The sequence below is a fragment of the Grammomys surdaster genome, unplaced genomic scaffold (assembly GCF_004785775.1).
Source record: "Grammomys surdaster isolate TR1022 unplaced genomic scaffold, NIH_TR_1.0 216, whole genome shotgun sequence".
In the NCBI taxonomy this organism is placed as follows: Eukaryota; Metazoa; Chordata; class Mammalia; order Rodentia; family Muridae; genus Grammomys; species Grammomys surdaster.
In genome coordinates this window covers 232,970-246,412 of record NW_021604661.1, presented here as the reverse complement: position 1 = coordinate 246,412, position 13,443 = coordinate 232,970, and the positions used below count along the sequence as shown (strand labels likewise).

Genomic DNA, 13,443 nt, shown 5'->3' with positions numbered 1-13,443 from the left:
ACAGATGAGTTAAAAGTAACAGAAGAATGTATGTAGGCTATATGAAAATACTCCCCCATTTTTTGAGACCAAAACCTTACCACGTGGCAACCATACTTGACTATACAATTTTATATATGAGATATGAGCATCTTTGGATTTGGGTATTGATAGAAGATCTTGGAACCAATCTCCCATAGATATGGAGGAATGGGTTTGTTTGTTTGTTTGTTTGTTTGTTTTTCAAGATGGGGCTATTCTAGAACTTGCTCTGTAGACCAACTCAGAGATCTGTCTGCCTCTGCCTCCCGAGTGCTGGGACTAAAGGCATCTGGCAATTTCATTTTATTAATCTGACTTGGAGAGATGATTGTGTGCATGTGTGTATGTGTGTGCATGCGTGCATGTACACATATGACTATATATTTCCTTCAGTTATTGAATAAATAAGCAAACAAACAAATGAAAGTAAAACATGTTTATTTTAGGAATGAGGGACATGGGGCTATCATGAGACCCTGAGTTTAATGCTCAGCAGTGCCAAAATTATTTTTTCATTACATCTATTTGCTTATTTGTGTGGGGTGTTTGTACATGCTATAGATGTGGGCATTCACATGCCATAATTGTTCATATGGAGGTCAGAGGACAACTTGCAAGAAGTGTTTCTCTTCTTCCACCAAATAAATTCTGGGGATGGAACTCAAGCTGTCAGACTTGGCAGCAGGCAACCTTACCTGCTCAGTTATCTCTCTGGCTTTCAAGTAGTTTATTATCTTCTTTTCACTTAACTTGCTTTTGTGTTTTGTTTTGTTTTTCGAGACAGGGTTTCTTTGTATAGCCTTGGCTGTCCTGGAACTCAGGACCAGGCTTGCCTCGAACTCAGAAATCTACCTATCTCTGCCTCCCAAGTACTGGGATTAAAGGCGTGTGCTACCACTGCCTGGCCACTTAACTTGCTATAAGAATTTTCTCATAGTATTGAAATATTTTGGTAAATATCAAGTTTATAGACAAACTATCCTTTACTTAGCTATTTCTCTATTGTTAGAAATTAAGCTGCTTCAGAATTTCTCCATAAATACCACTTGGTGAACATTCTTCAACATCAATCTCACAAATATTTCTGAATAATCCCTTAGGATATATTGTTTTGGAAAGGAGTTGATGGGATTGAATATTTACAGTCTTTCTAGATTCATTTCTGAAACTGTGATATCAGTAGATATGCCAACCTGCTCAGACTCTTAATAACTCTGTATATCATTTGAAAGTACTATTCCCAGTTAAGAGGGGCAAAAGGAAGATAAAAAGTAGTACCTGGTTGTTTTAATTACACTGTATTATAAGTCGTTTAGACAAAATCCCTACCCTACAAAAAAAAAAAAAAAAAAGCAATTGGCTGTTTTGTTGAAAGGCACCTTCCTATCCCTATGCCTGGGTGTGGGGTATTATAGAGAACCCCCTACTGCCTACCCTCTATATTGATGGGACATACTCCTTTGTTATACTTTCTATGTAGGAGTTGACAATGGTGAAGACATCCCCCGTGACCTCCTGGTAGGCATCTACCAGCGCATCCAAGGTCGTGAACTGAGAACCAACGATGACCATGTGTCCCAGGTGCAGGCTGTGGAGCGCATGATTGTTGGCAAGAAACCGGTAAGTGACTTCAGGGTAGGAGGCATCATTGTGTGGTAAGTCACTTCGGCTCCCCCGACCCCACTCCCACCCCCACCCCACCCCCTCGAACTCCAGATTCCCTTTACCTGTAAAATAAAATGGGAAATATGATATTCCTTAGGAATCGTGGTACAGATTATGGGAGATTCTTTATATAAGTGCATTTAGTATATTGCAAAGTCCATCACAGGTGCAGTATGACTATTTTCTTTTTATCTATGTAAAGATAGCCAAGTAAAGAAAGACAAGCTATAGTGGCTAAGAAGCAGATATAGTATTGCTAGCAAACATTTATGAATTCCTTACCACTGATCGGATCCAGAGACAGATTTGAATCAGACATAATCTCTCTCTTTAGGGGCACTCAAAGATTAATGAGGTTCCCAGACAAAGACACAAATAATACTTTTACCTCCTAGTCTAATTTAGAGGAACAGAAAACAGGGAGAGGCCATTTTAAGTCAAGGGAAATCAGAAAGGCTTCTTGGAAAATAACTTGGGAATTGTGATGTGAAAGAGGGACAAAATATAGCTGGGCTGGGCAAGAAAAACATTTCAGACAGAAGATTCTAGAAGGACAAAAACAAGGTAGCAGAAAGATTAAAGAAAGATTAAAGGACTTAGTTGTTTATGTTTATGTTCTTTGTATCAGAGTGACAGATATGCCTTGTTAAGGTACCAGAGCCCTGAAACCGATGGGGAGACCTTGTTAACCACCACTTTTCCACACCTGTCCAGGTCCTGTCACTCCCTCACCGTCGACTGGTTTGCTGCTGCCAGCTCTATGAGGTGCCAGATCCAAACCGCCCCCAGAGGCTGGGGCTGCACCAGCGGGAGGTCTTCCTCTTCAATGACCTCCTTGTGGTATGGGCATTGTACGGAAGGAAATGGGAGGGAGATAGTCAGCAGAGCTGCTGGGTCTATTGCAAACCATGATGTGTCCAGTGTGGTTGGTACAATGCCTCAGCATGCCATCTGCATGGTCTCCAGTAAGGTATAGCCTATCTCTGTCCCTCCTTTTCCTTCATTTTGATGTTGTAGGAGCCACACAGAGACAGAAAATGTGAGGACCAGGGGCTAATAATAGACTTGTAATCTGGGAAGTGATAGGAAATGTCCCTGTCCAGTGCTGTAGCACAGAGGGTTGTCAATCTGTGGCTCTGTGAACCTATCTGTTTTCTTGATGTTAGAAGTGATTAAAACAAAGTACATCACTGGTACAGAGGTACCCATCTTTTAGTGATAGGATTTGTTGGATTCTACAGATCAGAAGGGATTTTTCAGGATTTCCTAGGCAAGAGCTATACTCTCCAAGGTGGCTTAGCCCTGACTACTAGAATCTGGTTATTTTGGGGGGAGGGGTTGTTTTTTTGTTTTGTTTTTAAAATAAAGACTCACCTAGCTGGGCGGTGGTGGCGCAGGCCTTTAATCCCAGCACTTGGGAGGCAGAGGCAGGTGGATTTCTGAGTTCGAGGCCAGCCTGGTCTACAGATCGAGTTCCAGAACAGCCAGGACTATAGAGAGAAACCTTGTCTCGAAAAACAAAAACAAACAAACAAACAAACAACTCACCGAATAGTTCTGGCTGTCCTGTAATTCACTCTGTACACCAGGCTAGCCTCAAACTCACAGAAATCTACCTGCCTCTGCCTCTTGGCTAGAATTAAAGGCGTGTGTCAGCACAGCTGGGTAGAATCTGCCTCCTGATGTGGTTCACATCTTACTCTACATTCTCCACTGTTTCTTGGGATCACAAAGAGCAAGTATTTTCCCTCTGCTCTGAGACAGTACTCCCGAGAACAACAGTCTTGTTCCTTCCTTGGTCTTCTCTTCTTCACATTAGTGTTTCTCCATCTTGGCACTACTGTTGATATTTTGAGGCAAAGGCAATTCTTTCTTTCAAGGGCCTGTCTTGTGTGTTGTAGTATGTTTAGCAGTGCCCTAGGATACCTACTAGAAGGCAGCAGCAAACCTTCAACCAAAAATGTGTTCTCCAGAGAAGAGCCAAAAAAAAAAAAAAAGACAGAAAGGGAAGGGTGAGAGAGGGAGGGAACATCTTCAGGGAAGAAAAGGAACAGAAGAAAAGAAAGCAATGTCTTCTCCAGATGTTTTTCTGTATCCTATGGCAGCAGGGGTCAAAATCATCTCTAGTTAAGAATCATGGCTTTAAACCACATACCTCCAACACCCTCTCCAAACCTTAGTGGTTTGCTTCACTAAGTGGTGCTAACCCTTATCTCCTAGAGTTGTCAAAGAGGACGAATCAGGAAGTCAGTGCCTGACAATGCAATTCAGCAGTGGAGTGCTTGTTTAGCATATGCAAGGATCTGGGTTCCGTTCCCAGCACTATAAGAGAAAAGAGGGAGGAAGAGATGATCCCCTCTCAAATCAGATGTGATTTTGATTTTGACTCACTGGTGCTGAGTCCCTGTTAGATGTCCTTCGTGCACGATACCCTTGCTTTATCTAGCTCTGTGCTAGACACTGAGTACATGGAGATAAATCAGACTGAGCCCATGTACTCAGGAACTCACAAACAAATGGCCTAATATGTGTTTTGCAACATTGTGTGCTGATAAACCCCTGTAATCTAAGCATTTGGGAGGTGGAGGCAAAAGGAACAGAGCGTTGAGATTAGACTGGACTACATGATAGAGGTCTTGTCTCAAGCACTCACACCACACCACTGCTCGAAAGTATTTGATACGATTGTGCACTGTAATCAACCTAAACCAAACCTTTGTTTGAAGAGCCATTTGTAGGGGATGGGGCTGTAGCTTAATGATAGAGCAATTGTCTGGACCCAGGTTTCATTTCCCAGCATACAAAAATACATGGAATAAAATAGCCACTTGCAGATTGTCCAGGCTATGTTAGTGGTGAATCTAAAATGCCTAAATACTTGCTAAAGACTTTTGGTCATTGAGAGGTTGTTAATGCTGTTCAAAGGCTAGGCAGAGGTTGCCATTATAAGCTATTTTTGGATGGTGGGAGTTGGGGTAAGTGAGAAAACCTGAAAACTAGACCCACCAACCCCCCTGCCCTCCAGGCCAGCAGGGATAATCACATATTTAGAATTACCTGTCTGACAAGAGAGGAGGTATGAAAGCAACACCCTGGAAGCTCAGAAGATGGAAACAGAAATCTATGTGAGGTATTAGGACAGGCTTCCTGGAGGGACCATCATTCATGTAGTTCCTTTAAGAGTTGCAAATGCTTGTTGTGCATGGTCATGATATCACAAACTTGCATTCTCTCCCACCTCTCCGATCCTAAAGTTTCAGTTCTTCCTTGTGGGTATATGTGCTTATGTGCATATGCTTGTTACGAGGAATAGGTGGGGAAGATGGTTACTAGAAATGGGTATCATTTGGAAATCCCCCACCCTAAACCCTGCCTCTTATTTTTTCCCCACCATTGTTTGCCAAAGGTCACCAAAATTTTCCAGAAGAAGAAGATCTTGGTGACATACAGCTTCCGTCAGTCCTTTCCCCTGGTGGAAATGCATATGCAGCTCTTCCAGAATTCATGTGAGTCCCCCCTTGAACCCTAGCATGCATCCCAGGGGTTTATCAGAGCCCATGTTCATCCTTCATCTATACTAGCTACCAGCCACTGAAGTCCTCTATAGCTGGGTTAAAGTCCTCAAAGTATCTACTGGTTCGAGGATGAAAGGAAGATTAGAATGGAGTATGATTTGGGTGTGGCTCCTGGAGAACACAGAACAACAATGTTTGTGTGTTCCTTAATGGGCAGAAGAGTTGGCAGTCACACTGTGCTTAGAAGTTCTGTATTGAGAAGAGCATGATTGGGTATCATTCAAGAGAGCAGAGTCATTGTGAGAGGCAGAGAGACAGAGGAAAAGGTTTCTAGAAAGCAGTTCAGAATTCTATTTGCCTTTACTTCTTGGAGTATAAGGAATAAGGTTGCCATGGTTACCAGGAGTTTGGGGACAAAGGGAAACCACTGAAGATGCTTGAGCAGAGAAAAGGCATTTCAGAGTTGGGTGCTACAGAAATCATCTTCAAGATGGACAAGGTGATGTATTCCTGTAGGATAGCATTTGAGAAGAAGAGACAGAAAAGATACTTGAGCCCAGGAGTTTGAAATTAGCCTAGCCAAACAGTGTGACTCTGTCTCAGAGATGGTTGGCAGCAGTGTGTGTGTGTGTGTGTGTGTGTGTGTGTGTGTGTGTGTGTGTGTGTATGTATAGGGGGTTGTATAATTTCTCAGCTTCTTGTCTTATCCACTTTGATTCAAAGTTGACAGAAATATCCAAATTCTTCTGCCTCTTCTCATTGCCACAGATTATCAGTTTGGGATCAAGTTACTGTCTGCGGTACCTGGAGGGGAACGAAAAGTCCTCATCATCTTTAATGCTCCTAGCCTCCAAGACAGGCTACGCTTTACCTCTGACCTGCGGGAGTCCATTGCTGAGGTGCAGGAGATGGAGAAGTACCGTGTGGAATGTGAGTAGCTACTACTTCCCCTCTCCTGATACAGTGCTTCACAGACACCAAGAATCCTGTCTTCTGAGAACCATAGAGTTGAGAGCTAGCTTGTCCAACCTCCCTATCCTTATTTCAGAAACCCTTCAGTTTCTGCCTGAATGCTTTCTGTGACAAAAGGGTCATTACTTCCTAACCTCAGTTATTATTCCAGTCTTTGAGAATCTATGCGGTGGCCTCCAAACCCATCTTTTAATCATGAGTCAACTCTTCTTCTATTAAATGTTATCAGAAAGAAGATTCAGGCCATAGGAGATAGGGCTGTAGCTTCAGATTTCGTGTATGCTACTTGTTATTTGAGCAAACAGGTGAGTTCTGTCACCCCCTGAACCTTTCTTCAGATGAAACAGGGATAAAGAAATCTTCACAGAGTTTGACAAGGAGCCAGGTACAGTAGTTGCACACCTGTAACCCCAGCACTAGGGAGGCTGAGGCAGGAAGATTTCAAGTTTGCAGGCAAGCCTTGGCTATATATTGAGTCTCTGTTACAAGAGAGAAGAAAGAGGAAGAGGAGAAGAAAGGGAGAATTGAAGATGAAAGAGTGAAAAAAAGAAGGGATGGGAAGGGAGATGCAAAAGCATCTCCAGTGCATCCATGATGTTCAATAAATACCATCCCCCATTTCCTCTTCTCTCCCCAATATCAGTTCCTGACTGAGGTCCAGGTCAATCCCTGGGGGCTGCACCAAGTTAGTTTGGTCATATACAATGGAAAATAGTAATTATATCATTCTTCCTAATGCTTTCCAGGTCTTCTCTTTTGCCTTTTCTTCTCTAAGCTAAGCAGTCCCAGCTAAGTAACATGGCATCAAGGAGAAAGAAGGCAGAGAGAAAGAGAAGCAGTAGTCAGTTCCTTGATAGGTCTTCAGCAAAGCAGAGTGTCAGTTCACTGGATTCCAGAGCTCCCTGGGGAAGTGTAAGAAGTTCCCCATATCAAAAGAGCAAGAGAGCCGATAGGCCAGAGTTTCCCTGACCTCACTTGGGGTATAGGGGAGCCAGGAGAGTAGGATAGACCTGCTTCTAGAATGTTGGCTTCACAAATTTCAACTTTCTGACCCTGAGCAAACTATAACTTCTCCAATTCTCGGTTTCTTCTGAACAATGTAGATGATGTTCTGAATGTGGAAAGAAAGGGATCAAGTATATGCTGTCCCCAGCATACTGTCTGGCATATACTAGAGGGTTTGTTTCTAATCAATTTCATGTCCCTGCTCCTCCAAGAGCTCCTTTGCTCTGAAGCAGGGCATTCGAGAACTGAGTGGACTTTAAAAGGACTGTCCTTCACCATAGGCTAGAAGGGCCTTCCCATCCTTACTGTGAGCCATGTGTTACAAAGCAACACAAAAGGGTAAAAAAAAAATGAAGGATAAGAAGATGAAAAGGGAGCAGATACCAGGCAGTGTTGGCACACCCCTTAAATCCCAGCACTTGGGAGGCAGAGGCAGGCGGATTTCTGAGTTCAAGGCCAGCCTGGTCTACAGAGTGAGTTCCGGGACAGCCAGGGCTACACAGAGAAACCCTGTCTCAAAAAAACAAAAAAACAAAAAACAAAAAACAAAAAGGAGCAGAGAGGGTAGGAAGGGAGGAAAAAGAAGTAGGTGGCATAGGATGGGCTAGGCCCCTAAGGAGCTTTGAAGATAGAGTTCCAGTTTAGGGGAAACAATTACTACTAGGGGGTGGGAGTGGGCAGGAAGCCTGGGGACCAGAAGGAGGAAAGAAAAAAAAGGAGGAAGGCTGTAGTCAACCAGGTGGGCTCTTTCTTAATGCTCTTCTTGACTTTTGCCCATTTTCTTCATTGCTACCCAGCTGAGCTGGAAAAGCAGAAAGGTATGATGCGGCCTAATGCCTCACAGCCTGGAGGAGGAAAGGACTCAGTGAATGGGACTCTGGCCCGCAGTAGTCTGGAGGATACTTATGGGGCAGGCGATGGGCTCAAGCGGGGTGCACTCAGTAGTTCCCTGCGAGACCTCTCTGATGCAGGTAAGTGTTCTGGACCCCTGTCCTGGCTGGGGAGATGTGGGACCAGATGTCCTCTTTGCCTCCTGTCACTGGCTGTCAGCCTTCCTCCAACACACACACACACACACACACACACACACACACACACACCATTCAGAGCAGAGCCCTGGGAACTATGCCACAGGGGGCCTGGTAGCCAGGTCAGAACAGGTGGGGCCCAGGGTTTCTGCCAGGGAGTATGAAGTGGGGCCACAGACTCAGCCCCTCTCCGCTTCCCTCTTCTGTCTCTCCTTTACTGCCTCTCCTCCATCTTTTCCTCCTTTCTTTCCTCCTTCTTAACCTCTCTTCCTCCCTACCTCCCCCCTCTTCAATGGGGGAAGGGGGCAATGGGGTGTCTGTCCCTGGGAGGGACCTAGGCCTGGTGCCCAGCTCTGGAGCCCAGCAGGGTGGGGAGGGAGGGTTGCTGCTCTGACGCTGGGCTCCTTGCTTGTGGGTGCAGGGAAGCGGGGGCGGCGTAACAGCGTGGGATCGCTGGACAGCACCATCGAAGTAAGTGTCAGCTCCTGCCCCACTCATTTCTGCATGAGCCCTGCCCTGGCCATAGAGCCCCAGAGGAGGAGGGGGACCCTCTTCCGTGCTGGGAACCATATGGCTGCCTCTCCCAGCCAACCACTTTCTCCATCTGTCCTCAACTCTGTCTGTCCTCACTCTGCCTGTCTCTCAGTCTGTCTTCCACTCTCCCATGCCCCTTCTTAACCCCAGGGCCAACTCCAAATAGGGATGCCCTTGGATTTGGGCCTCAAGAAACTTTAACCTCCATATCCTGCTTTTTTGACCCTGAGCCAGTCACTCTGCCTCTCTAGGCCTAACATTTTTTTGGCCTGAGAAATGGTCATGTGAAGGAAGTCCTACTGATTTTTCCTCTGCCCTCTGAGGTTCAACTGAGCTAGTGGATGTGGCAACAGAGCTTGGGAGCAGAGCTGGCCACAGATACAGGACTGCTGTTTGGTTTCCACTGTTACTTTGGGATCCCTGTTGCTCCAGCTTCAGGGATAGGGGTGGAATTTAGGGTCGGGGTTTAGGATATTTAGACTGGCCTGACTTCCCCCCTCCCCCCTTTTAGGGGTCTGTTATTAGCAGTCCACGCCCTCACCAGAGGATGCCACCTCCACCCCCACCCCCGCCGCCAGAGGAGTACAAGAGCCAGAGGCCAGTCTCCAACTCCTCATCTTTCCTGGGCTCCCTATTTGGAAGCAAGAGAGGCAAAGGGCCCTTCCAGATGCCACCACCGCCAACAGGCCAGGCCTCTGCCTCGTCTTCATCTGCTTCCTCCACCCACCACCACCATCACCACCACCACCATGGTCACAGCCATGGTGGCCTGGGGGTGCTACCTGATGGGCAGTCCAAGCTCCAGGCCCTGCATGCCCAGTATTGCCAAGGACCGGGCCCTGCCCCACCACCCTACCTCCCACCCCAGCAACCTCCTCTGCCTCCACCCCCTCAGCAGCCTCCACCCCTACCCCAGCTGGGCTCCATTCCACCACCACCTGCCTCAGCCCCCCCTGTGGGGCCACATCGACACTTCCATGCCCATGGCCCAGTTCCAGGACCCCAGCATTATACCTTGGGCCGGCCAGGCAGAGCCCCAAGACGAGGGGCTGGAGGACACCCTCAGTTTGCTCCACATGGCCGCCACCCCTTGCACCAGCCCACATCCCCATTACCCCTGTACAGTCCTGCTCCACAGCACCCTCCTGCCCATAAACAGGGTCCCAAGCACTTCATCTTCAGTCACCACCCACAGATGATGCCAGCAGCAGGTGCAGCTGGGGGCCCTGGGTCCCGGCCACCAGGGGGATCCTACTCCCACCCTCACCACCCCCAATCACCACTGTCACCACACTCACCCATCCCACCTCATCCCTCCTACCCACCCCTGCCCCCACCCTCACCTCACACCCCACATTCACCCCTACCACCCACCTCCCCCCATGGCCCACTGCACGCCTCTGGGCCCCCTGGCACGGCTAATCCACCCAGTGCAAACCCCAAGGCCAAGCCAAGCCGGATCAGCACTGTGGTCTGAGGAATGGGATGAGTGTACTGGGGAACAGGATAGTCTGAGGAAATCCACAGGAGAGGGACCTTGCCCCTCTCTTCTTCCTCGTTTTTTTTTTTTTTTCCAAAATATATATACACTCAGCAGTGTCCTTCTTTCCACTTCCTCTGTATCTCCAGACCCTTCTTCCAACCCCCAGCAGTTGCCATGGGGTTTCCTTTCAGATTGGAGGGCCCTTGCCACTTGCAGCCTGAACGTAGGGCACTGCAGTGCTGGGAAGTGGTAAGGGCCTCTTGGCAGCCCTCATCCTCCTGTTCCTGTCTTCCTCTCCTCTTTCTTGTCCCTGGAGGTCCAGTTGGTGACCTCAGACCTCTGGGCAAATGTGAGCTTCCTTGCAAGCTGGTGGAGAAGGCAGGCTTCTGGAGTTGCAGTGGTGAAGGCTTTCCCCAGAGCTCCTCTGGCTGTGTGGGGCTAGGAGAGAGCTCTGTAGAGCTGTGGCCAAACCTCAGCTGGCGCAGCCCTCTCTCTGACCTCAGGGCCTCGCCACACACCTCCATGTGTCTTTCTGCCTGCTGGAGGACACACAGACTGTCAGTGCACTCTGTGGGTGGAACCCCGCTTGTGCTGGCCCCCACTGAGGGCAGTGCTTCCTCTCTTGAGCCAGTCTGTGCCCTCTCTCCTAATAGGTCCCAGCCCAGACCTCTATGGCTTCAGGAACTTGCCTTGCCCTGCAATGTTCTTATCCTGATCAAAGTCCAGACAGGTTTTTACTTTGGAGGCAGGGGAGGGGGGGGGGCTCAGGTCTGGGATGAGAAGGGTACTGCCCTCCCTCACCCATATTGCATGCCCCCCTTCCTTCTATTTTTCCCACCTTCAACTGAAGACAGTGCACTTTACAGATATCACCCACACATATCTCACTGGGGCAGGGCACCCAGCATCAGCCCTGGGGAAAGACTCCCAAAGGACCACCCTGAGCCCAAGATGTCCTTCCTGAGGCAGAGATTGAAGCCATCAGAGCAGGGGCTGCGAGCCAGAATGCCCAAGCCCCTCTTGTTCATCCAAATCTCCACTGCCTCGCTAGCCCTTTTGCAGCCCTGTTTATTTATTATAAATATATTTTTTACAAGTCCCAGCTCCTCTTCTTGCCCTACATTCAGCTCCTTTCACAGTCCCTGCCTTCTCTCCCCTGTCCAGTATGGGCTGCAATACAGACAGACAGATGGGCCCTCTATGTCAAAGGGTCCCTGGGGCTTGGGGTTGTGGGAGGGCGTTGGTGGTGGGGGGGACTGTATGGAGAGGAGCTGGGGTTCAGGCATTGTCTTTTTCCCTCCTTGTATATAAGAATGTATATTTGATGCCTCATAAAAGACCTTGTGCTCACCTCTGGCCTCTGCCTCCTGCTTATGACCCCTTCCTACTGTGGAGCCCATGGAGAGAGGCACTAGTCTGGGGATGTACTAATGGTAATTCAGGCAACTATGTGGGCAAGATGCTTTGGTTAGGTAGGAGGGTAAATGAGGGTGGGGGTTTCTTGTCTTGTTTCGCATATTGTCTGTATGACAGTGGCAGGAGTGTGGGTTCTGGGGTTGATCCAGTTCACATCCTGGAGGTTTTACTTAGGCACAAGACTTTCAGGGGATCATCTTCCAACTGTTTGTTACTTCAGTTTACTACCTGGGATGATCACGTGTTGTTATGCTATCGCCATGAAGCTTGCACATACTCGCATATGGATACACACATATACATAATTAAAAATAAATCCCCCCTTAAAAAAAGAATATCTTCATTTATGCCAGGCTATTTAAACAGTGTCATGGAATTGTGATGACAGCATGAAGTCATGAATGCCAAGCAGCTAGGGTGGAGCAGGTATTCAGCAAGTTAATTCTCTCATCTTCTTTGTAGAGGTTGGATATATGGAGAATATGTGACCTCTGTTCTCCCTCTTCCTGTAACTGGCCTGGTTTTGTCTTGAAACCTCTGCTACTGGCCCTCCATGAAGTGGCTGGCCATATTTTTGCTCTTGAGGGCAGAAAAGCCCAGGTCTAGATACTTTGTATGAGCTCTATGTATACTTAGGATATTAAGTAACTAATAGCTGTCTCTCATTTACGAGGAAAGAGGCCACATAGTAAGTCAAGATTAGGTTTTCTTGACTTGTAGCCCAAACCCATTTCCACTGCCCCAAGCTGCTTCTCTGTAGAATGGACCCATTTCTAGCACCAATAATTATGCCCTGGGTTTCAGCCTAGCACAGGAGGAATGATGGGGCAGAGCAATGTCTCTTAGAGTCAACAGGGTCCCCAGACATAGTGTTCAGTTGATAGTTTTGCTGCTTTCCTAGAATCTACAAAGGTCTCGAAAAAGGGAATCATTTCTATGACCCTACATTTCTTGGATCAGTGCTTTTGTTTTCTTTTTGGTAAAGCACACTGAAAAGGCTACCCAGGGAAGACAGCTAGCAAGAGCAGCAGCTAAAGCAATGGAAGCATGTGCTGTTTCTCTCTGACCTGGACCTGAGTGAAGAGCCCAGATGTGGAGTCCACTCAGCATGTTTTGGTTTCTTCCTTGGTGGACTAAGCTAGGCTATCCTTGGTCTCAGCCTTTTTTTTTCCTACCTTCAGCTAGAGATTGGCCACTGATCAAGTGCTTCTTTGGCAATTCACCTGAATGTTTAAAGCCTTGTTTTTGACCTCCAGAACAGAGATAAAAATCTTGCAGGACAGTTGTTAGCTAATGCATGTGAAATGCTTACCTCATTGCAGACTGAAGTCACATGTTCTCAGCTACCTACAGAAATAAGTGCAAAAGTTAGGAGTCTTTCACAGTATGTCCAACCCAAACTCAGTCTCTCTCTCTGTCTGTCTGTCTGTCTCTCTCTCTCTCTCTCTCTCTCTCTCTCACACACACACACACACACACACTCTCTCTCTCTCTCTCTCTCTCTCACACACACACACACACACACACACACACACATACAATTAATGCAGTTTTTTTTTTTTTTGGTTTTTTGAGACAGGGTTTCTCTGTATAGTCCTGGCTGTCCTCCCAAGTGCTGGGATTTAAGGCGTGTGCCACCACTGCCCGGCATAATGCAATTTTTAAAATAAAAAAAGTTACAGAATTCCAAAGCAGTAGTATAGAATAAACATTCTCATTCTTCAAGGGATGAATGTACATATAGAAAGGAGGGATAGGATCAAAGCAAGACTGAAAACTCAGTAAGGTGAACATTACATTCTAT

The 13,443-nt window shown here is 47.0% G+C and overlaps 1 protein-coding gene across 2 annotated transcripts in view; it reads left to right on the top strand.

Moving 5' to 3' along the window:
- Iqsec2 (IQ motif and Sec7 domain 2) overlaps positions 1-11,573 on the top strand; it is an 84,943-nt gene extending 73,370 nt beyond the window's left edge. Inside the window, exons 9-15 of one of the 2 annotated variants that reach the window (XM_028772624.1) lie at positions 1,502-1,641; positions 2,401-2,526; positions 5,093-5,192; positions 5,970-6,131; positions 7,976-8,149; positions 8,628-8,677; positions 9,252-10,328. In XM_028772624.1, the coding sequence (XP_028628457.1) occupies positions 1,502-1,641; positions 2,401-2,526; positions 5,093-5,192; positions 5,970-6,131; positions 7,976-8,149; positions 8,628-8,677; positions 9,252-10,217 (1,718 nt within the window). In that variant the 3' untranslated portion in view covers positions 10,218-10,328. Of the gene's footprint in view, positions 1-1,501; positions 1,642-2,400; positions 2,527-5,092; positions 5,193-5,969; positions 6,132-7,975; positions 8,150-8,627; positions 8,678-9,251 lie in introns of both variants that reach the window. The other variant, XM_028772623.1, reaches the window with a different exon arrangement.
- Positions 11,574-13,443: the final 1,870 nt, after the last annotated feature.